Genomic DNA, 23,684 nt, shown 5'->3' with positions numbered 1-23,684 from the left:
CACAGGCATGCAGTGAGCTAGTCAACCAGGGCCAGGTGAGAATCCTGGCCACAGGAACTCTCATTTTATCCACAGAGGCAAAAGTGGAACAATCTCAAGTCAGACTCTGTGAACTGACCCTTTTCAGCCTTCCTGATTTTAGATACTCTGTGCTGAGGTCACAAAATAGTTTATTGGGTTGATAATGTGTCCCTTCTTTTCATTGCTTTAAAAGAAGGGTATTTTTCTTACCATCTCCCCTCCATTTTAGGACAAGCTGAGCACAAAAGATAAGGGCAATTTCACCTATCTCCTCCCCAAGACTTACAGGGCCTGCCTCCCACTGTAGTTTCACTTCTGAGTTTAGACTGTTCAGAGTTAACTTCCTTGCTCTGGACTCAGGAAGTGGCATATGGGAGGGGACTAGCAGCAGATCTGTGACTGTCAGCTGTGTGGTGAAGGTAGAAGCAACAGTCCGTCCAGGTTTTCTCGGTGGAGGGTTGTGATATATGTGAGTGTGGTTTGGGGAGGTAGTGGGAAGCAGGTATGTTTCTTGATAACAGAGACACTCAAATTCTGGGAATGGTCAGAACTTTGCTTTATAGTTCTCACTCCCTGTCTGCTTTCTTTTTCACCAGACTCCATGCCATAGCTCAGAAGATACAGGATGTGAGGTGAGTGAAGGCCCAGAACAGGCACTCTTGTGCCTCGGAGGAGGGGAGATCCTTCTCCCAGGAGCACAGCACCCCTGGAAGAGAGGAGTTTATTGTATCCCTTGGGGAAATAACTTGCCAAGGAATGGAAGTCTCCAGAAGAAATTATCTATGGTGCCAAAAGACTGGCCCTGGCTATTTAAAGGGAAATAGCTTATCTAGTAACTTTAGTTGAATCCTGCTTTTAATTCAGGTACTGTCAGTTCAAAGATAAGGTCAATCTCCAAACTTCCTCCTGCCTCTGCTCCCCACCCCAACAAACTGCCAGAAGGGAGAGCGGGGCCAGGGCCAGGGCCCTGCAGCCGCTGCCACGGTGTACTCCTGCTGACTCCTCCACACTCTCTGGTTGTCAGGTCCTTCCTGGGAGGCTCTGGGAGTCCAGTACCCAGGATCATAGGCCTGGCATTCCTCATCTGCTTCTCACCTCCCCCACTCCTGGGTTCTGAAGGCTCTCTGTCTTCCCATCACCCTGAGAGACAAGTCCTGGTTTGGAGCAGAGATAGTCCCCTTTCTAGTTCTAGAAGCTCTGTTCCCCAGGACCAATCCTTCTTTTCCCAGCTCTCTTTCCAATTCTCTTTCCCTGAGGTCTGGGAGGACAACAAAAGGGCAAACTTGTTCTTCTGGTTCTCTTACTTACTTTCATTATCATCCTGATTGGATCTCCACTGAGATTTTATTAACCTGGAGTCTTGTTCTTTGTGGGTGGGAGTCAGGGTAGAGAGAGCTGTGGCTGGGTTTGAGTAGAGTCAAATTTGTCTCAATAAAATCCTTCATAAACTACCCAATTACCTAAGCATTACCACCAGCTTCAAAGAAATAATTCTGGTACTGATTATTCTTGATTTTCATTAGAGTGGGGAAAAACACTCCCCTGTGAGTTTGCTCTCTTGCTGCTTGTGAGGAAGCAGGCCTCACTTCTCTCTCTCTCTCTGCACTTGGTCCAGAAAACTTCCTGCAATGATGGAATGTTCTGCATCTGGGCCATTATGTAGCCACTGGCCACCTGTGGCTATTAAGCAATTAAAATGTGACCATGGGCCTAAGAAACTAAATTTTAAATTCAATTGAATTTTAATTAATTTTTATTGAGGTACATATAATCAAAGCCACAGAATTTTAGAGTGCAACTCAATACATTCTGACATGTGTATACACTTATGTAATCATCACCTAGATCATATCAAATGTTGCTAATTTTAATTAATTTAAATTTGAGTGGCCACACGTGATAGTTACTACCATATTCCACAACATGGCTCTTTTATGAATCTTCTAAATTCTAATCTATTTCTTCTCTCTAGAGAAAAGACTTCAAGACTTGTGGAGGCCAGTGGAAGCCAGTGTATCGGACAGAAGGTCTGGTGACCTGTGTTTCCATTACTGGGGAAAAGTTCTGGTTGCTTCATCTCTGCCTCTAGATCCCAAATTGGTGCTTTTCAGGAAAAGTCATGGCCTCAGCCAGAGTCACCAAGAAGATGAGAGAGGAAGCCACTTGCTCTATCTGCCTGCAGCTGATGGCTGAGCCAGTGAGCATTAGCTGTGGACACAGCTACTGTCGCTTGTGCACCACAAATTACCTTGAGAACCTACGCTACAATCAACCGTGGCAGGAGACGTTCTTCTGTCCCCAGTGTAGGGCTCCATTTCAGATGGCTAGTCTACGGCCCAACAAGCAGCTGGGAAGTCTCATTGAAGCCATCAAGGATATGGATCACCAAATGTCATGTGAGGAGCATGGAGAGCAGCTCCACCTGTTCTGTGAAGATGAGGGCCAGCTCATTTGCTGGCGCTGTGAGCGGGCACCGCAGCACAGAGGGCATACCACGGTGCTTGTCGAAGACGTGTGGCAAGGCTACAAGGTGAGTGTGTGGGCCAGAGGCCTTAGCAAGTTCCCAGTCTCATGCTACTCCCTGAGTCTTGAGATTATTTAACCTGTGTCTTGCCAATGGGTTTCAGCCCCAGGCAAGTTCGCTATGGATTCAGTGTGACCAAAGGAATCGACAGCAAAACGTTCTTGGGGTGAAAGGGTTTATTACCCGGCTTGTTCTCCGGCAGTAGGTCGAGCACTAGCATCTCTGCCTCCACCCAGAGCACCGGGCCGAGCTCTCTATATAGCGCAACGATAGCTTATTGCCTAAAGGTGGAAGCAGCAGCCCAGCAATAGGCCAGTTACATCATCAGGTGGTTTAAGTTCAGTGAGGATCCTGGCCATAGGAACCCCAACTTCCCCACAGCCTGAAACCCAAAATAATGGTCCTGTGTAAAGAAAATGGATGTTCCTGTGGCCAGTATCCTCACCTGACACTGATACATTTGCTCACTGCGCACATGCAGTGCTTGCAGGCGCAGGCTTGCCCATGTGTTGGTAGTTAGATATTACTGACTATATAAAGTGCTCTGCTGGGCGCTCTGAGGCTGTTGGGAAGTGGAGAGGCTCGGAGACAGAGACTGGTTTGTTGCATGCAGACTGCCCCGGAGGCGGGTGGGATTCTAGCGCTCAAACTGCAACCCAAGAATTAAGTTGTATGTAAATCCTTTCGCCCCAAGAATGATCCATTGTCATTTATCCGGTCTCACTGAATCCCGAGTAAACTTGCCCAGGGCTGAAACTCTCTGGCAAAACATCCTGAAATACAGTTTTCATAATGCCATTCTTCTGAAAATAAGTTTATGATGCATCCTCACTGCACCAAGCCCTGAGTCTTCAGTGGGATAATTGGACTGTCGCCCCCATCCACTCTTGCTATGATGAACTTCTCCCTGCTTTCCAATGCCACGTGATGCTCATTTTATGGCTTCACACTGTGGATGTAATTTGAGAAGCCACAATGTGCAAGACTATGTGACAGAGTCTGAAAACACAGGGGACAAAAACACATCATGTCTTAGATATCCTGCAGTCTAGTAGGGAAGATGAAGACAAGCCAACAAAAAAGAAAGCCTGGAGCTGCCTGATTTGGGCAGTGGGGAGGTGCACTAAGGGGTGGGGAGTGGTTCCCGAGGAACTTCCCCAGAAATAACCATTATATAGAGTATGGAGAAAACAAGGCCCAGACAGAGAGGACCACATGTGCAAAGGCACAGCCATGGGAGTTTCCCTGACCTGCTGTAACCAGGCCAGGGGTGTGTATAGGGAAAAGCTGGTGATGGCATAGGAAAGGAAGGGCCCGAGCCCAGAACCTGGCTATTAACTCAGGTTCTTAATCCCAGCCCAGAGTAGCACTGGCCACCTTGAAGGGGTGGGAGGGGGAGGGGAGAGGCAGAGAGTTCATCTGCAGAGTGGAGATTCAGGCTGACATTGAAAAGAGCATTTTGGCACTGATAAGAGGAACATCAAGGAGTAAAATTCAGACTATTCCTATAACAAAGGAGAAGGGGGCAGTTTCAAGCAGGATTCAGGAAGGGTTGCTGAAGAATTTGGAAATGATTGTCAGAGAGGATGAAGTGGAGGGAGAGGTTTCAGGGAACTCCTAAGTTTCTCACTGAAAAGCATTAAAGGGATGCTGCCCTGTCCTGTGGCGGGATGAAGGAGTGGGCACAGTTCTGCTGCCTAATTCCTTCTCTGCCCTGCCTAGATTTGAGAAAAATGTTTGTCTCCACTGTGGGGCTCCTTGTTCTCTCCTGCCTTGAGGTAGAGGTGGTCTTGTATTAAGGTTCTGGGTCCTCTGTCTAGCAAGGGCAAAACAGTCTTTTGCTAAGAAGTTCCATAGAACCCTTTCCTGAGAGCACTCAAGAATTAATGAGTATACTTTCTGGATTTGTAGGAAACAGGAACCAATTATTTTCATATTGACCGCAACTAGCATGTGGGTCAGCTTATGCTTGTTTCCATGAACGTGTGAGAAACTATTTTGAAAACTAACTTAAAAGCTTGATATGGATACTAAACCATTTTAAATTGGTTTCAGGTTACCATTCTTCAAAAGATATCCAAGCTCTGTCCTCACTGTTTCTAATAACTTCAGCTGGCATCTGATCTTTCCTTCCTGACTCACATAATATATACAAAGTTTCATGTGTGTGTGCCAAGCACTCTGGCACTGGTTATGTGTAGTTCAGCAAGTTATTTTATAAAAATCTCCTATTAGATTTTATAAGAATCTCCTTTGTGCAATATTTGCCCAACAAAATGGTTGTGGTGGGTATAAGTCAGGCTTGGCACTGGCAGATTAGGTTAGAATCACAGCTCAATCACCTACCAGCTATAGTGCCTTTTGGCAAGTTATTTAACTCCTTCCTAAGTCTCAGTTTCTACAAGCACAGAAATTATATTAAAAATCCTACCAACTGCTCAGGGTTATTAAGGGTATCAAATATGTTACTGCACACACAGCCCTCAGTGTATTTCTTGGCAAAGGGAAGGTATTCCATAAATATTCAGGGTTATTCTAATAGTCCTGGTGGCCTGAGATTCCTCTTAAGTGCCTGATGAAGAGTTGTTGAATTGAATAAACTTTATTCACGCATTTTTTCCTTCAGGAGAAGCTCCAGAAAGCTGTGACAAAACTGAGGCAACTGGAAGAGGAATGTGTGAATCTGAAGGCATTCACAACACAACAAATAACTGAATGGAATGTAAGAATTTCAGTTTATTTTTCTCAAGTTATTTTCCATCCTAGGTCTTGTGCATAGGGGATGACTGGGCAAAGCACAATGATAGTTTAGTCTCACTAGTTTAGACCAGATAGAAGATAGTTTAGACCAGATAGAAGAAACCCAGAGAAGAAACCATTATTTGTTTTTATGCCCCTAATCATCTACATCTATGAGAATTTATCTCCACCCCCTTCAACCTTTCAATAGTAATTGGCTAGGAATCCCAATAACTCAGTCAGGAGAGGCAGATTTGGTATGCCTGTTTACCTAGAGGCATCTCTTTGACTGTGTTTCAAATTTTAAATACCTCAAAGTACCTTCCTGGTTTGAAGGCTTACCCATGTTACCTTGGCACACTTACCACAGTACAGGTTATGGCTCTCAATCTTGCCAGTTCAGAAAACAACTTTTGTGAGCACTAAGAATCACTCCAGGTTGATATTCATATTACTTGAGCTAATGAGGCTGATAAAGGAAATCAACCTGATTTATAAGGAGGATCATAACTGTTGCAAGAACACTTGCAATTGCAGACTATGGGGTCTCTAAGGCGATTTCCATGGCTGACTGGGTCCCCATGATCAGAAAGGCATCATTTATGGAAACGTTTATGTAATCCATCAGCTGGCAGTCAAATCACCTGGGCCAGTGAGCCATTTTGCCTCTTTCATGGTTCTCTTCCAACCTCTGCCCTGATCCTTTGCATGCAGATATTAAACTTGAACTCTCAGGGGACATTCTTACTTCCCTCATTTCTGCAATCTTGGATGGAGGGAGATCTTGATTATAACTAAATACACCAGTGACCTTCTACCACAGCATCACAGGCATTGAAACACTGCATGAATTGAGAAAACACTAATGGAAATTGCAATTATATATCTTCCTAATTGAAACCTGTATTCCACAAGATAATATCATTTGGTTTCTATCACTTACACATAGAGATGATTAAGTGGACCCTGGGTTGGTGGGGTGAACATTTCTCAGTAAACTGTTACAAAAGCCTTCTACCCAGACCTCCTGCTGAGAATCATGGACTCTCCTACTGGCCTGGTTGTCTCAAAGTCCAGCAGTCCTGGTGATGTTCATTATAAGCTTTTACTTCAAGAAATTCCTTCAGACTGAGAGATACCTTCTTACATCCCAAATAAAAACTTGTTTTTATCTGTACACCTGATATGTTTGACCTTGGCCCTAGTTCCATGATTGAATTATCTAGCACTCCTGCCCCTTCTTTCTCCTGACTCTTGGTTGAAGAAGAAGGAAATCAATCAGGTGACTATAGAGAATTGTGACAACCTCTCCCACATCTGAGTGCCTGCCTCCCAGGCATGATTCTGTAGCAAGGAATCTGGGACACTTCTTCCAGCTCAAATGACTGAGGGAAAAACATGTCATCGTAGCTGAGCAAACTTTCTTTTGGGTATGTGTGTGTGACAATACACATAACATAAAATTTACCGTTTTAACTATGAAGTTCAGTGGCATTAAATACTTTCACAATTTTGTGCAGCCATCACCACCATTCATCTCCAGAACTTTTTCATAATCTCATACTGAAACTCTTTGCCCATCAAACAATAATTTCCTATTCCTTTCTCCTCCCTGTAAGTCTGGGGAAAGGAAATCCTAGGGCAAAGTGCCTCTAAAAAAATGAAATCAGTCAAAGGGAGAAATAAAGTTTAAAATCCGTTTATTGCCTACAAACTGCAGTCCGGGGCCTTCTCTCTTTCCTGCTCCAGCAGAAGCAAAACCGGCCCTCCCCTCCCCTCTTGGGTACAGATAAACCTTCCTTGCCCAGGTAATTACCCATTGATATGGAGATGAACTTCTCTCCACCCCTGAGGAATGATGCAAATGCACTAAAGCCATACTTCTTTCCACCTCTGAATGCCTATTGATATGCAGATGTACTAAAGCCAGGCAAGGTATTCTGGAAATGTTACAATTTTACCCACACTCCCAAAGCCTGGTAACCACTATGCTGCTTTCTGTCTCTATGAATTTGACTACTCTAGGTACCTCATGTAAGTGGAATCATGCAATATTTGTCCTTTTGTTTTTGGTATATGTCACTTAGCATAATTTCTTCAAGATTCATCCATGTTGTAGCATCTGTCAGAGTTTCATTCCTTTTTATGGCTGAGTGGTACTCCCTTACATCTATATACCACATCCTATTTATTGATGGACATTTGGTTTGTTTTTGAGAATACTTTCTTGCCTCTAGGAGAAGATTGAGACTCAGAGACAAAAAATCCAGTCTGACTTTAAGAATATCCAGAACTTCCTACATGAAGAGGAGAAGTATTATCTATGGAGACTGGAGGAAGAAAAAGAACAGACTCTGATGCGACTGAGGAACAATGAGGCCACTTTGGGACAGAAGAGCCATGAAATCCAGAGCCACATCCTGGAATTAGAAGAGAAATGTCAGGGCTCAGCTCAGAAATTGCTGCAGGTGAGGCTGTGCATGAGGAGGAAGGGAAAACACTCATGAGCTATTAAGAGGAGAATGGTGAGAAAGGGTGGGAAGATGGGCAAGGCCAGCTGCCTCACTCAAAAGTGGCACATTCATGTGGGGAGTCTAAACTATTGTTTCTTTTAGATACACATCAGTATGTGCAGGGTGCTCTCCACTAGTCTATAGGGTGCCTTTATGTGAATCAGAAAAGTACACCTGCTCCACAGAGATACGGTGGGTTCCTTGGCCAAATGGAACCATGGGATAACTTTCACTACTATTTGCCTCTGTTCATATGCACAGTACCTGGGCTGTCAAACTATCTCCTGAAATACTCCTCCAGAAGACTGGTGGGGGATTGTAAGTCCAGGGAGAGGAAATCCCGGGGCAAAATACCTCTAAAAACTGAAATCAGACAAAGGGAGAAATTAAGTTTAAAATCCGTTTATTGCTTACAAACTGCAGTCCAGGGCTGTTTCTCCCTCCTGCTCTGGCAGAAGCAAACAAAAAAGGACCTTCCCCTCACCCCTCAGGTACAGATAAGCCCTCCCTTGCCCAGATAACTACCCATTGATATGGGGATGAACTCTCCACCCCTGAGGAATGATGCAAATGCACTAAAGCCATACTTCTTCCACCTCTGAACGCCTATTGATATGCAGATGTACTAAACCGAGGCAAGATATTCTGGGAATATTACAATTTTACCCACAGGGGTATAGTGGGGAAGCTAGGAGTAATAACTTTTTCCTTGGTTTGCTTGTAAGGACCCTGCAGAGCTCTTAGAAGGCCTTTCAGCCACCTGAAGGAGCTAGCGCATTAAGATAAACTGCTCCTGGAGCTGTTTTTTTCTGGTTCCCTCTATCAGAAATGGAGGTTGCACTGTGAGTTTGAGAATGTAGCATGACTGCTCCACCCCCATGCAATATGGGCTGCCACCAGCTTAGTGGCCAGGCTCCCTGGGGCTAGGTGTTTGGATTCACCACTAAGGACCTTGGTGATTTCTAAGATGAGCTCACTTTGAGGGACATTAGGTCACTGAAAGCAAGTGTAGCCAGAGAGAGCATGGACAAGCTCTTGGCGAATCCCCGAAGCAGCCCACAAGCTGATTCGAGTGCAGATACTGCAGCTCCCCAAGATCCCAGCAAGGAAGATAACAGCCTTGGAGATTGATAAACTTCCTGAAATGCTGAAAATCCCAGGGAAAGCCAGCATGGGAATCATTCTGTCTGAGTATCCATTGATATCTACGGATGGGGTCCTATTCATTTCATTTCTTTGGAGGAAGTGTTTATAAAGAATAGACCACGTGCTAAGCCCCATAAAAAAACTAATGTTCCCACTCTCACCTTTTGTCTTTGTTCCTATACAGGATGTGAAAAACACTTTGAGCAGGTGAGTCCTGTATGAATGCAGGAGGGAAGGGGTATGACTATATAGAGCTGAATGAATGGATCACTGAAGTATCTGGCCTCTGCTTGTTCTAGGAGTTGGGCTGTAAAACTGGAAACACCAGAGGCCCTCTCTTTGGAGATTCACACTGTGTGCAATGTTTCTGAGCTTTATTTTGATGTGAAGAAAATGTTAAGGAGCTACCAAGGTATGTGAAGAATCCCTAAATGCTGCGAATGGAAGGCACCTCAAGTGGTAACCAAGTTCACCACCTGTCCCTGGGCAGGCTCAAGCCAGAGAGGTTGTTTAAGTCTTTCAATGGAGCTGTCATTCTCCTTTGTTAGTATGCTCCAGTGCTTAGACAAGAACATTGCCTAGTGGTTAATCTGTGCAGACCCTTCAAATTCCTGCTCTCCCATTTATTAGCTGTGTCATCCCAAGCAAATAACCTCCTCAGCTTCCCTGGTTAAAAAATGAATGTACAGTTTCTACTTCATTGGGTTGCCATGGAAATGAATATGTCAACGTGTAAAGCTCTTATCACAGTGTCTGGGACATAGTGCTTATTGGTAATATTTCAGTCTACTCTTAGAGCAATGCAAGAAAAGTAGGTGAGTATTATGGACTGTAGTTTAACTTCTTTTTGGGCCTTGGCCCGTAACACAGATGGTAAATGTTAAACCATAATGATAACCAAATTTTACTAGTTCTAAAACCTGAGCTTCCTGCTCCCTTGACTGCCTTAATCAGTGCTTGCTATATTTCCATAATCTCTTATCCACAATTGCAAAATTCAAAAAGCTCTAAAAACTGAAGTATGTTTAACGTGTTTGCTGCAAAATTAGACCTAACCTACATGATTTGGTGGCTGCCTTAATTACCCAGTGCTGTAAACAAATTTAGCAGCTTTAAAGAACACATGCATAATATCCCCATAAGTTTGGTGAGTCAGAAATCTTGGTACAACTTAGTTGGGTCCTTTTCTTAGGGTCTTACAAGGCTGCAATTAAGGTGTTGACCATGCTGTGTTTTCAGATGGAGGCTAGACTGAGGAAGAACCTTTTCCAGGCTCATTCATGCTGTTGGCAGAATCATTTCTTTATGGTTATGAAACATAGGGCCATGGGTTTTTGCTGGTTGTTGGCTGGATGCTGTCCTTACCTTCTAGACGCTACCTATTAGCTCCTTGCACATGGGCTTCCCAACAAAGCCAATTATATCTTCAAAGTGAGCTCAGGAGGGACTCTTTAGAGCAAATCTGCTGGCAAGATGGAGTCCTATATAATGAAATGTAACCATAGGAGTCATATCCCATCATTTTTGCCACATTCTGTTGGTCAGAGGCCAATAAAGACGCAGTACATATTCCATCTATACCTGAGAAAACCTGTTGATTAATTGTTGGGCTCTATATATATCTGTTAGATTGGGCTTGTTGGGTTGTTCAAATCTTCCATATCCTTAATTTTTATTTTGTCTGCCTGGTCTATCAGTTATGGAGAAGAGAATGTTAAAATGTCTCATGATAATTGTAGAGTTGTTAATTTATCCTTGCAATTCTCTTATTTTTGCTTTGTATATTTTAAAGGTATATTATTAGTGCATGTATGTTTAGAGCTGTGATATCTTCCTAGTGGAGTGTACATTTTTATTAATAATAATACTTAATAATATATTGACAATATATTTGAGGGCAATGGTCCTTATTTACAAATATTTGCAAAACCAGAAATACAATCAGAAGCAGATCAAGGCCCACCTATAGCTGTTAACTAGATCATCCTCAACTCCTAAGACAGGAAAAAAAGAAAAGAGGCCTTTAAAAATACAAACAGCTATAGAAGCACCATAGCTCAAAATCAAGCCTACAGCTTCCATAAAGGTGCATGCCAGGGACAAACACAAATCTTAAGTATCTTCTCCATGAGTAGCAATAACTGTAATGTCTCTGTCTGGGTCTGATCAAATATGTCTATATATGTGTGATATTTTTCTACCTCTGGATGGTATTGCTATAATTAATTTTGAAGAGCTCTGTTTAACTGGTTTGAAACATGTGCTGATAAGTTAAACATTTCTAAATCTCAGAAATATATAGATACCAACCCAAATGTTTCTCAAGTTCATGTGATCTATGATCATTTTCAGTAAATAAAAGCTAGCTTAAGTTTGTTGCTTTAATAAAATGGACATGTCTTTAGAATTATCACCATTAAGTACACTTTTATTCTACCTAGGTTTATTAAGTATAAGCTCATGTTATCTCTGCTACAAAATTGTCAACAAAAACTTGGTATGCTACAACCTTTACTTAAAAGTAGCTTCCAAAATCTTTTTGGTAACCTGAAACCTTAAGGTCTTGCTAAGTTAAACTAAATGGTGTGGGAATTCATTGAATATCCAGATCATTTCCAGTAAGATGAAATTCTGAAACCTTAATTGCTAAACAAGTTTAAGCTTATCTACATTTATCTCCTTACTATAGAGAAACTAATGATATATTCTGGGTCAGTTGGTAAATTTGTTTGAGCTTTATTGAAAAATTGTACTGTGAAGAAATACATGTTTTAGGAATTATGAATGCATTAATATATTTGCCAATCTAAAGAATGGTGGGATAATAAACAATTCATAATTTCTTGCTGCTTAGCTTTCACCAGAAATTAAGGTCTCTAGAAGCTAAGGATTCTAATAAGTGTGATTAAAGCCACTAGAAACAATAAGGGAAACATCACAGAATGCAAGAAGTTAGATGTATGCTTTGGTAAAAGAAGGAATGAGTAATGGAAATGAATTTTTTTGTCGTTGTTGTTAAAAAAAAAAGAAAGTAATTTTGTCCTAACACTGAGAGGTTGGTTATCTAAAGAGGAACAATGCAGGACAAAATCTGAATGTAAAAAAAAAAAAAAAAGTTGTAGAAGGTCTAGGAAAAGGAATCTTGGGAAAGGAATTTTAATGTCTGATTGAGCTGGCTAAGATTAAAATGAATTTATTTAAAATTGATTTCAATACCAAAATAACCTGGTGCAAAATTAAAATTTGCTTTTCTCTTTGTTAAAAAGACCAAGTTTTCTTGGACTTTTGGTCTGCTTATGATAATAAGAAATTGTAAAGGGGTTTTTTTTGCCCTTAAAATAATTGCCTAAAAAACAAAATCCTATGTTTTATCAAAATAATTTCCTGTGTTTCACAGTATCTTTATCATTAGTTCTTTGATTTCTTAAGAAAACTGAGACTTTTTAACATTAAAAGAGCTAGGTTTTCCTAACAACTATGTAACCTTCTATATTTGCCTGTGAAGTCTTAATTGTCACTGGTTAAATAGGTAACTAAGTATTGTTTCACAGTGATCCTATTCAGCCAAGTGTTAAAAAAAGCAATCCAAATGGTCTATTTTTTCTTTTTTTTAATTAAGGTATCATTGATATACACTCTCATGAAGGTTTCACAAGAAAAACAATGTGGTTATTACATTCACCCTTATTATTGAGTCCCCCCATACCCCATTGCAGTCACTGCCCATCAGTGTAGTAAGATGCCACAGAGTCCCTATTTGTCTTCTCTGAGCTACACTGTCTTCCCCATGACCTCACAAACACCATGTGCACCAATCATGATACCCCACAATCCCCTTCTCTCTTCCTCTCCACCTACCCTCCCCCACCCCTCCCCTTTGGTAACCACTAGTCCCTTCTTGGAGTCTGTGAGTTTGCTGCTATTTTGTTCCTTCAGTTTTGCTTCATTGTTATACTCCACAAATGAGGGAAATCATTTGGTATTTGTCTTTCTCTGCCTGGCTTATTTCACTGAGCGTAATACCCTCCAGCTCCATCTATGTTGTTGCAAATGGTAATATTTGTTCTCTTCTTATGGCTGAATAGTATTCCATTGTGTATATGTACCACCTCTTCTTTATCCATTCATCTACTGGTGGACACTTGGGTTGCTTCCATATCTTGGCTATTGTAAATAGTGCTGCTATAAACATAGGGGTGCATATGTCCTTTTGAACCTGGGAAGTTGTATTCTTTGGGTAAATTCCTAGGAGTGGAATTCCTGGATCAATGGTATTTCTATTTTTAGTTTTCTGAGGAAACTCCATGTTGCTTTCCACAATGGTTGAACTAGTTTACATTTCCACCAGCAGTGTAGGAGGGTTCCCCTTTCTCTACATCCTCACAAGCATTTGTTGTTCCTAGTCTTTTGGATGTTGGCCATCCTAACTGGTGTGAGGTGATATCTCATTGTGGTTTTAATTTGCATTTCCCTGATAATTAGAGATGTGGAGCATCTTTTCATGTGTCTGTTGGCCATCTGAATTTCTTATTTGGAGAAGTGTCTGTTCATATCATCCAGCCATTTTTTAATAGGGTTATTTGCTTTTTGGATGTTGAGGCATGTGAGTTATTTATATATTTTAGATGTTAACCCCTTGTCAGATATGTCATTTACAAATATATTCTCCCATATTGTAGGATGCCTTTTTGTTCTGCTTATGGTGTCCTTTGCTGTACAGAAGATTTTTAGCTTGATGTAGTTCCATTTGTTCATTTCATTTTTGCTTTTGTTTCCCTTGCCCAAGGAGATACATTCAGGAAAAAGTTGCTCATGTATATATTCAAGAGATTTTCGCCTATGTTTACTCCTAAGAGTTTTATGGTTTCATGACTTCAGGTCTTTGATCCATTTTGAGTTGACTTTTGTGTATGGGGTTAAACAATAATCCAGTTTCATTCTCTTGCATGTAGCTGTCCAGTTTTGCTAACACCAGTTGTTGAAGAGGCTGTCATTTCCCCATTGTATATCCATGACTCCTTTATCAGATATTAATTGGCCATATATGCTTGGGTTTATATCTGGGCTCTCTAGTCTGTTACATTGGCCTATTGTTCTGTTCTTGTGGTAGTACCAAATTGTTTTGATTACTGTGGCATTGTAGTAGAGCTTGAAGTTGGGGAGCATAATTCCCCCAGCCTTATTCTTCCTTCTGAGGATTGCTATCGCTATACAGGGTCTTTTGTGGTTCCATATGAATTTCAGAACTATTTGCTCTAGTTCGTGGAAGAATACAATTGGTATTTTCATAGGGATTGCATTGAATCTATAGATTGCTCTAGGCAGGATAACCATTTTAACAATATTAATTCTTCCTATCCATGAGCATGGGATGTGTTTCCATTTACTGGTATCTTCTTTAATTTCTCTCATGAGTATCTTGTAGTTTTGAGAGCATAGGTCTTTCATTTCCTTGGTAAGGTTAATTCTTAGGTATTTAATTCTTTCTGATGCAATTGTGAATGGAACTGTATTCCTGATTTCTCCTTCTGCTAGTTCATTGTTAGTGTATAGGAATGCAACAGATTTCTGTGTATTAAATTTATATCCTGCAACTTTGCTGAGTTCAGATATTAGATCTAATAGTTTTGGAATGGATTCTTTAGGGTTTTTATGTACAATATCATGTCATCTGCAAACAGGGACAGATTAACTTCTTCCTTGCCGTTCTGGATGCCTTTTATTTCTTTGTGTTGTCTACCTGCTGTGGCTAGAACCTCCAAAACTATGTTGAATAAAACTGGGGAGAGTGGGTATCCTTGTCTTGTTCCCCATCTTGGTATCAAATTGGATATGAAGATGGGGAAAAAGCTTTCAGCTTCTCACTGTTAAGTATGATGTTGACTGTGGGTTTGTCATATATGGCCTTTATTATGTTGAGATACTTGCCCTCTATTCCCATTTTGTTGAGAGATTTTATTATAAATGTATGTTGAATTTTGCAAATGCTTTTTCTGCATCTACGGAGATGATCAGATGGTTTTGGTCCTTCTTTTTGTTGATGTGGTGGATGGTGTTGATGGATTTTCAAATGTTATACCATCCTTGCATCCGTGGAATAAATCCTACTTGGTCATGGCCTATGATCCTCTTGATGTATTTTTGAATTCGGTTTGCTAATATTTTGAGTATTTTTGTATCTATGTTCATCAGGGATAATTGTCTGTTAATTTTTTTTTTTTTGGTGTCTGCCTGGTTTTAGAATTAGAATGATGCTAGCCTCATAGAATGAGTTTGGGAGTATTCCCCCCTCTTCTACTTTTTGGAAAACTTTAAGGAGGGTGCGTATTAGGTCTTCACTAAATGTTTGATAAAATTGAGCAGTAAAACCAACTGGTCCAGGAGTTTTGTTCTTAGGTAGTTTTTTGATTACCAATTCAATTTCTTTGCTGGTAATTGGTTCAGATTTTCTGTTTTTTCCTTGGTCAGCTTTGGAAGGTTGTATTTTTCTAGAAAGTTGTCCATTTCCTCTAGGTTATCCAGTTTGTTACCATATAATTTTTCATAGTATTCTCTCATAATTGTTTGTATTTCTGTAGTGTCCATAGTGATTTTTTCCTTTCTGATTTCTGATTCTGTTTATGTGTGTACACTCTCTTTTTTTCTTGATAAGTCTGGCTAGGGGTTTGTCTATTTTGTTTATTTTCTTGAACAACCAGCTCTTGCTTTCATTGATTCTTTCTATTGTTTTATTCTTCTCAATTTTATTTATTTCTGCTCTAATCTTTATTATGTCCCTCCTTCTATTGACTTTGGACCTCATTTGTTCTTTTTCTAGTTTCACTAATTGTGAGTTTAGATTGTTCTTATGGGGTTGTTCTTCTTTCCTGAGGTAGGCCTGTATTGCAATATACTTCCCTCTTAGCACAGACTTCACTGTGTCCCACAGATTTTGTGGTGTTGAATTATTGTTGTCATTTGTCTCCATATATTGCTTGATCTCTGTTTTTATTTGGTCATTGATCCATTGGTTATTTAGGACCATGTTGTTAAGCCTCCCTGTGTTTGTGGGATTTTTCATTTTCTTTGCATAATTTATTTCTAGTTTCATACCTTTGTGCTCTGAGAAGCTGGCTGGTACAATTTCAATCTTTTAAAATTTACCAAGGCTCTTTTTGTGGCCTAGTTTATTATCTATTCTTGAAAATGTTCCATGTGCACTTGAGAAGAATGTGTATTCTGCTGCTTTTGGGTGTAGAGTTCTGTAGATGTCTGTTAGGTCCATCTGTTCTAATGTGTTGTTCAGTGCCTGTGTCCTTACTTATTTTCTGTCTGGTTGATCTGTTCTTTGGAGTGAGTGGTCTGGTGAAGTCTCCTAAAATGAATGCATTGCATTCTATTCCCCTCTATAATTATGTTAGTATTTGTTTCACATATGTAGGTGCTCCTGTGTTGGGTGCATAGGTATTTATAATAGTCATATATTCTTGTTGGATTGACCCCTTTATCATTATGTAATGTCCTTCTTTGTCTATTTTGTCTGATACAAGTACTGCAACTCCTGCTTTTTTCTCCCTATTAGTTGCATGAGATATCTTTTCCCATCCCTTCAGTTTTAGTCTGTGTATGTCTTTGGGTTTAAAATGAGTCTCTTGTAGGGAGCATATAGGTGGGTCTTGTTTTTTTATCCATTCAGCAACTCTATGTCTTTTGATTGGTGCATTCAGACCATTTACATTTAGGGTGAGTATGGATAAGTATGTACTTATTGCCATTGCAGGCTTTAGATTCATGATTACCAAAGGTTCAAGGTTAACTTCCTTACTATCTAAGGGTTTAACTTAACTCACTTAGTATGCTATTACAAATACAATCTAAAGATCTTTTTTTCTCCTCTTTTTTCATCCTCCTCCATTCTTTATATATTAGGTATCATAATCTGTACTCTGTCTATCCCTTGACTGACTTTGGGGTAGTTGATTTTATTTTGCATTTTCTTAGTAACTAACTGTTCTACTTTCTTTACTGAGGGTTTATTACATCTGGTGACAGCTATTTAGCCTTAGGAACACTTCCATCTATAGCAGTCCCTCCAAAATACACTGTAGAGGTGGTTTGTGGGAAGTAAATTCTCTCAGCTTTTGCTTATTGTGGGAGGTAAATCCTCTTAGCTTTGCTTATGTGAAAATTGTTTAATCCCTCCTTCAAATTTAAATGATAACCTTGCTGGGTAGAGTACTCTTGGTTTGAGGCCCTTCTGTTTCATTGCATTAAATTTATCATGCCAGTCCTTTCTGGCCTGTAAGGTTTCTGTTGAGAATTCTGATGATAGCCTGATGGGTTTTTCTTTGTATGTGAATTTTTTTCTCTCTCTAGCTCCTTTTAAAAGTCTGTCCTTATCCTTGATATTTGTCATTTTAATTATCATGTGTCTTGGTGTTGTCTTCCTTGGGTTCCTTGTGTTGGGAGATCTGTGCACCTCCATGGCCTGAGAGACTATCCCCTTCCCCAGACTGGGGAAATTTTCAGCAATCACCTCCTCAAAGACACTTTCTATCCCTTTTTCTCTCTCTTCTTCTTCTGTTAACTTATAATGCAAATATTATTCCATTTGGATTGGTCACACAATTCTCTCAATATTCTTTCATTTCCAGAGATCCTTTTTTCTCTGTGTGCCTTAGCTTCTTTGTATTCCTCTTTTCTAATTTCTATTCCATTTACTGTCTCCTCTACTACATCTAATCTGCTTTTAAATCTCTCCATTGTATGTTTCATTTCAGATATGGAATTTCTTAATGATTGAGTCTCTGTCCTAAATTTGTCCCTGAGTTCTTGAATATTTTTCTGTACCTCCATGAGCATGTTTATGATTTTTGTTTTGAACTCTCTTTGAGGAAGACTAGGTCTTTTTCTTCTGTTTGTGAGATTTTGGGTTGAACCAGGTTTTTTTGACAGTTCATATTTAAATATGGCACCCTATAGTGCCCAGAAGCTCTAGTCTCTGGAGCTGCCCAGCCCCTGGAGTGATGTTGGGCATCACAGGGGAGCAGCGCTGGTGCCTGGGGAGGAAAGAGCTGTTTCCTGCTTCCTGGCTGCTATGCCTGTCTCCACTGTCAGAACCAGTGGGTGGAGCACACAGGTGTAAGACTCTGTGCTTTGTGTTTGTAGCTGCCCTCTGGCTGGCTGGACAGCTGGACATGGACTGCCAGTTTGTGAGCCAGGGCCCGCAGGCCAGGAGTTATGCTCAGCAGGCTGAGTATCATAGTGGGGGCCTCAGAGCTGAGTAGCCAGCCAGCATGAAGCTCCTGAAAGTTCCCAATCTGCTGGGCAGAGCAAGCCCAGACAATCTTGTTCACCTCTCCTTTCTCCCAAACAGCAAGCTCTGTGCAATCCCTGCACCTTCAGCAGCCCTCTTGCTGGTAGGAAGCCTCTCAGACCATCCACCTTTCCTTTTTCCTGGAGCAGCCAGATGTGGATCCCTGTCCTCCACAAATGGCTGGAATCCCCATCTCTCCAAGTATTCCATCTGTCTTAGCTTTCCAACCCCACTAATCTCCATAGCAACATGCAATGTAGGTTTGTGTTCCCAAAGCAGATCTCCAGGGCTGGGAGTTCAGTAGTCCTAGGCTTCCACCCCCTCCCCACTCTGTTTCTCCTCCTCCTGCTGGTGAGCTGGGGTGGGAGAAGGGCTTGGGTCCCGCTGGATCAAGGCTTTGGTACATTACCCTGTTTCGTGAGGTCTGCTCTGTTCTCCAGGTATATGCAGCCTGGTGCAGCCTTCTTTCCTGGTGCTCTTTTAGGATTAGTTGTATTAACTACATGTTCATATTATATGTGGTTTTGGGAGGAGTTCTCTGTCTCTCCTATCAGGCTGCCATCTTTAATCTCCTAGCTTCTAAGATCCAAAAGGGTCTATTTTTAATACTTCTGACAAACTTCCCCAAATCAAATTCTAAATTCTTAAACTAATTAGACTTATTTATTAAACTTACATGGGAAGCATTGTTGAATAAGAAGTAATACTAAGTCTTCTTGTTGTATTTGTATAGGTATATAAATGTTCTAGAAATCATGTGGAATTCCTAGATATTAGATATGTCCTGGTATGATGTTATCACTTGCAAGTATTCTCTTATCTTCTGAAATTGCTGTCATCAAAATTGAGTTTCCCACTGAAAGAACTAAACCTGATCCCCAGGGAAATGCCCCAGCTGACTCATGAAAAGGCCACAGTAACAGTCTATAAAAATTGTGGTGCCTGTAGATACAGTCCATTCTGCTTCTACAAGAAAAAAAAAAAGACCCTTGCTGCCAGACATTTGCCATTCTGATATCCTTGCAAATTGATAGTAGTCTCCTCCTCAGTCTGAGAAATTAAGATGCACTAACAATGATTGTAAAGTCAATAGGCAGTCAGGGCTTTGGGAAACCCTAGACAGCAGCTTGGTCCTTCCTGTCTCCCTGGCAAATTCTGTTTTACCTTCTTCCTCTGAACCTTTTGAACACCTGCAGCTGGACTTCATTCACCTGCCATCTAGTGTGGGTTATCAATATGTTCTTGTTACTGTATGCATGTTTCTGGATGTGTTGAGGTTTTCCCTGTTTGCCATGCCACTGTCACCTCTGTGGCTAAAATACTGATACAAAAAATTATACCTACCTGGAAACCCCTTCCACTCTATACAGTGATAGGAGAACTCATTTTACTGGACAAATTGTTTAGCAAGTATGTGTCATCTAGCTAATATTACAACATTTTCATTGCACATACCATCTACAATCTTTCTGGGTTAGTAAAAAGAATAAATGGAATTATAAAGACTCCATCACACTTGTGGAAGTCTTAAAATTTTCTTGGTCAAAAAACCTTACCTATAGCTCTTTTGAATCTGAGGTCCACTCCTTTTGAAAAACATTAGCTTTCCCCTTTTTGAAATAGTAACAGAAATACCTATGCATCTTTCCACTGTGGCCTTAGACTCTTTAGTTATAAAAGGGGGAATCCTTACTTAACTGCCAAGAGCTTATTAAAGCTGTTAATAAAAATCACTCTTTAATAAAACACTATTTTTACCATAGCAAGAAGAGTGACTTTCCACCCCACAGAATCCAACCTGGAGATTTTGTGGACTAGAAAAGGCACCTCTGCAAAAGTTCTTTACAAGCCCAATGTAAAGGTCTATTCCAAGTACTTCTTCTGAATCCCTGTGCAGCCAGTCTCTAGGGCATTCTCTCCTGGATCCATGTTTCTTCCTTAAAAATGTAGCCCACCTAAATGGCCTATCACTCCCATTTCCATTCTCAAACTCCACCTGACTAGGAAGAGAAGCTGCTGACATCCTGAAGTTGACTGCTTCTACCCAAGAGTCCGGACCAGGCCTGTATATCCTGAAGGATTCAAAATCACCCCAATCTATATTCCTTCTATTTCCTTTCCTGTTACCTTTCTTAACACTAAATTTGGGCAATCAGGCTACAGAAATCTAAAGCCCAAGCACCATCATAAAATTTTTTTGATTTGTTTGATTGAGCTACTGCTGTTACAAAAATAAGGGCCCTGAGTGTTCTAACCCTGATTTGGGGGAGATATTAAAATGATTTGGGGTTCATGGATTAGCAATCTTTCAGAATTTATTTGTTGCCCTATTTTGAATTTTGCTTGGTGTATTTTATCTGAACTTTGTACTTGTTCTTCCCAATTATGTAAGTCTAGGAACCAAACCTCAACCAACATTATGCTTGTTCAACAGATTGAATTAGCCACCTATACCTTTCCAGAAGATACTCTTTGAAAGGAAAAATTTTAAGTTACCTGAGGAGAGTAACTGATGATTCTCTCTCTCTCTCTCTTTTCCTCACCCTCTGGTTGCCCATAATTGGCCTGGGATTTCTTATCTCATTCTTTATAAATCTTCTCCTCTGTGGGACATGACTTCCTAGGAATGAGCCTTCCTAGCAATGTGGAACAACACCCTGAACATAAAAGGTCCATTTTAAACATACTTAAATTCACAACAGACATTCATCAGTGATGATTTCTGAGAAATATTTTGATGAAAAGGAGGAAATGATAAGGAAAAATTCTGAATTGTCCTAAATTAAGTGACATAAGGGCCAGAGAATGAGGGAAAGAGACAAGGGAAAGTCATCAGTCAATAGCCAAGGGGTATAATTAACCAGAAACTCCATGTTCTTGGATGAAGTCATTTCAACAATCATCTAGATACCCATGAACAGTATCTGACCATCATCAACAACCAATCCACGAGCCTGTGGACTACAACCTATCCCAGGACTTTCCCGGTTTGCATTAGCCTGCCTTCCTTATCTGTAGCTAATGTAAATTTAAAGAATGTTCTTTCCTTGAGGCCCCTTAGAAATGTCCCCTGTTTCTTGAGTCTGGTGGACAAGTTGTTTCTGTTAACTAGCCTGGCTGCAGGTGAAGCAGAATCTTCCTGTCTTAGGACTCAGTCCATTTTCTGGCTAGCATCTGTAATGGCTCAATAAGTCCTTTTATTTCAGAGATCTCCTGGTCTCTAGAGTTTTTTTATTTGTGAGGGTAGTCAGCAAGCAACAGTGAAGCACCCAGGGCTAGGAATAAGTGGGAAGCCATCATCTCCCTAAGCCTCAGTGGCAGATGGAGGGAGCTAGAAGTACAGGAGAGTATGAACAGAAGCACAGAAATGCAGACTCTCCAACTCATAGCCAGCTGGAAGAGACTTGGGGTACTAAATACTTCAAACTATGCTTCTTTTTACCCTACGGTGTCCTCTAGTGCTTCTCATTGGCTTTGGAGAGGATAGTAACCATGTCAACTCTGGTTAATTCTGGTCCTTGGCTTCTCTGAGTGACTAAGAGGATGATGATGATGATATTATTATTATTATTATTGTTGTTATTACTACTATCATTTAAAGGGCACTTGCCATATTCTAGGAATTTTACCAAGCACCAAGCATACGTGAGCTCAATCCTCCCCACCATTCCTTGTGACATATATGATTTCTCCTTTATCATTAACAAAACTGAGGCTCTGAGAATGACTTGGCTGAGTTCACACAGCTAGTAAGAAACAACACTTGGATTTGAACACAGGCTGGCTTTATTTAAAATAAACTGTACTCTCAGCAACAAAAAATGTCTTTTTTTTTACCCCCAGTCAGTGTGACTCTGGATCCAGATACAGCTCATCACGAACTGCTTCTGTCCGAGGATCGGAGACAAGTCACTCGTGGATACCCCCAGGAGAATCTTGATGCTTCTTCTAGGAGATTTAGTGCCTTACCTTGTATCTTGGGCTGTGAAGGCTTCACTTCAGGAAGACATTACTTTGAAGTGGATGTGGGAGAAGGAACTGGGTGGGATTTAGGAGTCTGTTTGGAAAATGTGCCAAGGGGCATAGGCATGAAACAGAAGCCTCAGTCTGGATTCTGGGCCATCAGACTGTGCAAAAAGAAAGGCTATGTGGCACTTACCTCTCCTCTAACATCCCTTCAACTGAGGGAGCATCCCATGGTTGTGGGGGTTTTTCTGGATTTTGACGTAGGATTTGTATCCTTTTATAACATGACTACTGGCTCCCACATCTTCACATTCCCGAAGGCCTCCTTCCCTGATACTCTCCGGCCCTATTTCCAGGTTTATCAATATTCTCCTTTGTTCCTGCCTTCTCCAGATGAGTAAGGAAAGAAGCAAAGTCTCCTTGGCTTAAATAGCATAGAAAATATAATGTAAATCCTGTGAGGTCAGAAATGTGGTCTGTTTTCTTCACTGCTATTTCCTAGAACAGTGCTGGTTTTTTGATGGGTCCTTAATGAACCTGCATTGAATTGGTGCATATAATAACTCTAAAAATTCCACATATGGTCAGCCTGAGCTGGGGGAAGCAAGATAATAGCAATGATCATGCTCTCCATTCCTCTTTAATGAGTCCACATTTGCAAAATCCCCTGGGTGACCAATAAGGTGACCCAGAGATCAGAAGGTCTAAGTTCTTCAATTTGTTTGATGCCTTTCAAACTCGGGTGGGGTTGGAGGGAAAGCTGCAGCCGCCTCTGCCAACTGAAGAAAAGAGCAGGAAAATCAAAATAGCAGTGACTCTGTTAACCACTGACATGTTGATTAATAATCAGAGCCATAGCCCTTTAAGATGCAGTAGGTGCAAAAAGCTACCAGATCCACTGACCCTGCCTGGGCAATAAGCAAGTGAAGTGTGAGAGAAGAGTTAAAATTGGCTTACAGTGAGATGTTTCAAATGGGAAAGAGATTAGAAATAAAAGGTAATTTTCATGGGGGTCCCAGTACTGGAAAATAAGTTTATAATTTCCAGACTGTGCTAGAGCCTGCTATCTTGAAATATTTAAAAATCTCAGCAAATAGTTTTTGCTGGCATAATTGTTGGCAGTTTTTATGATGATTCAGGTATGCTCAGGTAGGCCTTAACTATACATGGGTTTTGAAAAGTACACTCCATGTCAGACCTAAATTATTATACCTGAACTGGCTAAGGGCAAGACTGTGGTGAAGTCAGCCAAGACACAAAGAACATTAATAATGACCAAAAAATGTCATGACCTTGCTAAATGTTGTAATAATTTATAGTTTATATAAAAATTGGTGTTTGTTGATATTGTTGATATCGTGGTCCTCATCTTTCTAGGAATAGGGGAAATGAAGCAAAAGAGTTATTTTTGTATGTCAGAGGCATAGCTGGTCCTCCATCTCCACCCAGAGGAAGATAGAAGAGGTCAGACCATCACCCA

At 40.8% G+C, this 23,684-nt stretch overlaps 1 protein-coding gene across 2 annotated transcripts; it reads left to right on the top strand.

Annotated features, from left to right (window-relative positions):
• The first annotated feature begins 380 nt into the window (after nt 1-380).
• Nucleotides 381-23,026, top strand: TRIM38 (tripartite motif containing 38). Of its 2 annotated transcripts, XM_036887692.2 has the most exons (8): nt 381-490; nt 618-653; nt 1,994-2,551; nt 5,172-5,267; nt 7,522-7,752; nt 9,128-9,150; nt 9,243-9,355; nt 22,082-23,026. In XM_036887692.2, the coding sequence occupies exons 3-8, from the start codon at nt 2,141-2,143 to the stop codon at nt 22,603-22,605; spliced, it is 1,398 nt and encodes a 465-aa protein (XP_036743587.2). In that variant the 5' UTR covers nt 381-490; nt 618-653; nt 1,994-2,140; the 3' UTR covers nt 22,606-23,026. The 2 variants fall into 2 exon arrangements, with proteins under 2 accessions (XP_036743587.2, XP_036743663.2); XM_036887768.2 differs by lacking the exon at nt 618-653 and having other exon boundaries at nt 382-490.
• The last annotated feature ends 658 nt before the right edge of the window (nt 23,027-23,684 follow it).

Source organism: Manis pentadactyla, chromosome 16 (assembly GCF_030020395.1).
Source record: "Manis pentadactyla isolate mManPen7 chromosome 16, mManPen7.hap1, whole genome shotgun sequence".
NCBI classification, from domain to species: domain Eukaryota; kingdom Metazoa; phylum Chordata; class Mammalia; order Pholidota; family Manidae; genus Manis; species Manis pentadactyla.
This window is presented reverse-complemented; position numbering and strand designations above follow the sequence as displayed.

Excerpts from the sequence above, each read along its gene's own strand:
- TRIM38 (XM_036887692.2), top strand. The coding sequence starts at position 2,141 with ATGGCCTCAGCCAGAGTCACCAAGAAGATGAGAGAGGAAGCCACTTGC. Across the intron at positions 2,552-5,171 it reads ACGTGTGGCAAGGCTACAAG|GAGAAGCTCCAGAAAGCTGT; the intron begins GTGAGTGTGTGG and ends TTTTTCCTTCAG. Across the intron at positions 5,268-7,521 it reads AACAAATAACTGAATGGAAT|GAGAAGATTGAGACTCAGAG; the intron begins GTAAGAATTTCA and ends TCTTGCCTCTAG.